The sequence below is a fragment of the Suricata suricatta genome, chromosome 1 (assembly GCF_006229205.1).
Source record: "Suricata suricatta isolate VVHF042 chromosome 1, meerkat_22Aug2017_6uvM2_HiC, whole genome shotgun sequence".
In the NCBI taxonomy this organism is placed as follows: Eukaryota; Metazoa; Chordata; class Mammalia; order Carnivora; family Herpestidae; genus Suricata; species Suricata suricatta.
Window position 1 is genome coordinate 2,675,356 of NC_043700.1, and position 2,410 is coordinate 2,677,765.

At 48.4% G+C, this 2,410-nt stretch overlaps 1 protein-coding gene across 1 annotated transcript in view; it reads right to left on the minus strand.

The window, feature by feature from the left end:
• The window catches only part of CSMD1 (CUB and Sushi multiple domains 1), a 1,512,254-nt gene that overhangs the window by 351,174 nt on the left and 1,158,670 nt on the right, over positions 1-2,410 (minus strand). The window contains exon 27 of the mRNA XM_029933196.1: positions 1,878-1,982. Coding sequence (XP_029789056.1) covers positions 1,878-1,982 — 105 coding nt within the window. The remainder of the gene's footprint in view (positions 1-1,877; positions 1,983-2,410) is intronic.

Below are 2,410 nucleotides of genomic sequence, written 5' to 3' on the forward strand. Positions count from 1 at the left end.
TTTTTTAATGTGAACAATACAAGTAATATTGTCCATTCCCTTCTGAATATTTAAATCAATAAAGGCATGTGAATATTCTTTCCCTTAATCTTAAGATTCATTTATGAAACAAAAAGAATATATTAATGGTCTTCAGGTGAAAAGAAAATAGGCAGAATCAAGCCCCTTTTTCATTAAAACATAACTGTAATGAAATATGGATACAAACACGCCAAGAGTATATATATATTTCAACCTTTTTCCCCATCTTAACTACACAGAATGTATTCAATAAAATATTTATTCATATGAAAAGAGTTCTTGAGAGCAAACTACAGGTCAGGCCTTGTTCTAGATAATGAGGTTATGGAGCAAACAAGCTCAAATTCTCGCACTCATGGGGCTCACATTAAATGGAGGGAACTGATGAAAGTTTTTAAATGCGTCGGATCTCAGACCGCAAGAGGTAGTTTGAAGCAAGATGGAGAGGTCCAAAGGACTGCGGAACAACGGACACGGGAGGAGATCGAAGGTATGCGTTTCCCGCTGGAAGTTTGAGATCAGTCCTTCTAAGAAATACCAGCCCCGTGTGGTGAGCACACCTGACAGCTGGAAAGGGAGGGAGGGACCCCTGGGCAGGGCTTTGGGAGTGGGGCCCCCGGGAAGAAGGCACTGCAGGGTGCCAGGACAAGACAGGACCTGATCTGAGTCCAAGTGCAAACCTCTGCAGGACTGGCGAGCGGAGGGAGGCCCAGAAGTGAGTTCCAACCAACACGGGACAGTTTCCACGCACATGTCCCCAGTGCATCGATGGGTCTTCCTGAAATTCTCCGCGGCATTATTCCATTTTCATGCGCTGACCAGGCACACATTCAAATTTAGGTTTTACTAGCAATCTAACCACTTTGTAGTCACGTTCACAATTGTTTGGAATGCTGTAGAATGGCACAGGACTGCGTTTCTGGATGGTCATGTGGGACACGCCTCCCATGTGGGGAACATCCACACACCCAGTGATGAGGAGAGACTTGACTTCTGAGCGTGCAGGCAGAGCAAAGACGTGAAATCAGCCTGTAGCATCAGAGTGGAGTCAGGACTTGCAACGTGTGGGGTATGGTCACATGTTTTCTGGAGCATAACAGCAAGAAACAAAACAGGTGTAGGGGAGCAGGTTCAATGCGATCCACTACCTCCCGGGCTACCATGTAAAGAAGATGACACTTACGGTGACCGTGACATGGGAACAGAAGTGATCCTGAGAGCCACACAGGCCAAAGAAATCACCCAGAGACCAGGTTTTCTCAGGGGCAGACCTCAGAACTCAAACTGTGTGACTTGACCTGAACAGAGACAGGACTGGATTTGCTTGAATTTAACACTAGGGTGCCCTGAGCCAAGTTTTGTCTGTTTTTGACCTGAAAAAAAGGCAAATCATATCAATGGTTTGTAACAAAACCCAGCTTGCAGTTGGCGCAGTCTCTCAGCTGGGTAGGTGCTGGGTACCCCATGGTCCTGGCAAAGGACACAGCCCTGAGGTCAGGAGCCAGGAAGCCAGGCTTGATTCAGGGCCTCCTGGCCTTTGAATGGCCACCCTGAGCAATTCAGTCTCTCAAAGGTGTCCCTTCTACATCATCAGCTACCACTTCCTACCTCAAGGGGCAGTTGGGGGAGTTACACGGCGTGATTCACACAGCATTCCCAGCATCTGGGCTTGAAATGTCAACCATTACTATGATTGTGAGCGAACCTTAGACTTCCGGAAGTTTGTTCTGCGTCCACGATTCTAAAGTCCATAGTTCCTTCTCATAAGGAAATGCGTGATGGGATAATGCTGTTTTCTACACTAGTCAAGGCCAAGAGCTCCTGAGTGGTCAGATGCAAAATGGTTACAGTCAGACCGCAGTGTGGATGCAGACGGAGATTGCTCTGCTCCTCATGCGGGGGGTCAAAAGCATCCTGTGGTCGCTCATTTCCACCAACGATGCTGACGTTCACGGGTCCAGCTGCAAGGCCACGGCGCTGTGTGATGCATCCCTTACCGGGTGTTCTGTATGAACTAGTGCTTAGCACTTAGACAATGCGGCCTGGTGTGAGCAGGTGCGTGAGCAAGTCCGTCTAACTCTTCAGCCACAGGAGGATGACCGTGGTCCATAAGTAGGGCAGTGTGGCTTCGTTTGGGGGTGGCTTTGGGAGGGTCACTCTGCACTCTTGACCCCAACACACTGAGCCCACTGTTGTCCCCAAACGAGCGTGACAGAATCCGCACCGGGTTTGAGGTCCCCTGGGGACGTCACGCTGCCTTCACTTGAGCATCTGCTGCTACTTCACATGGTGTTTGAAGCAAGAAGACCGAATGGAAGAAGCCTTTTTCCAGATATTGCAAAATGATGGTTTGTTATCAACCGAAAGACTGAAGTCCCTACAGACCAAA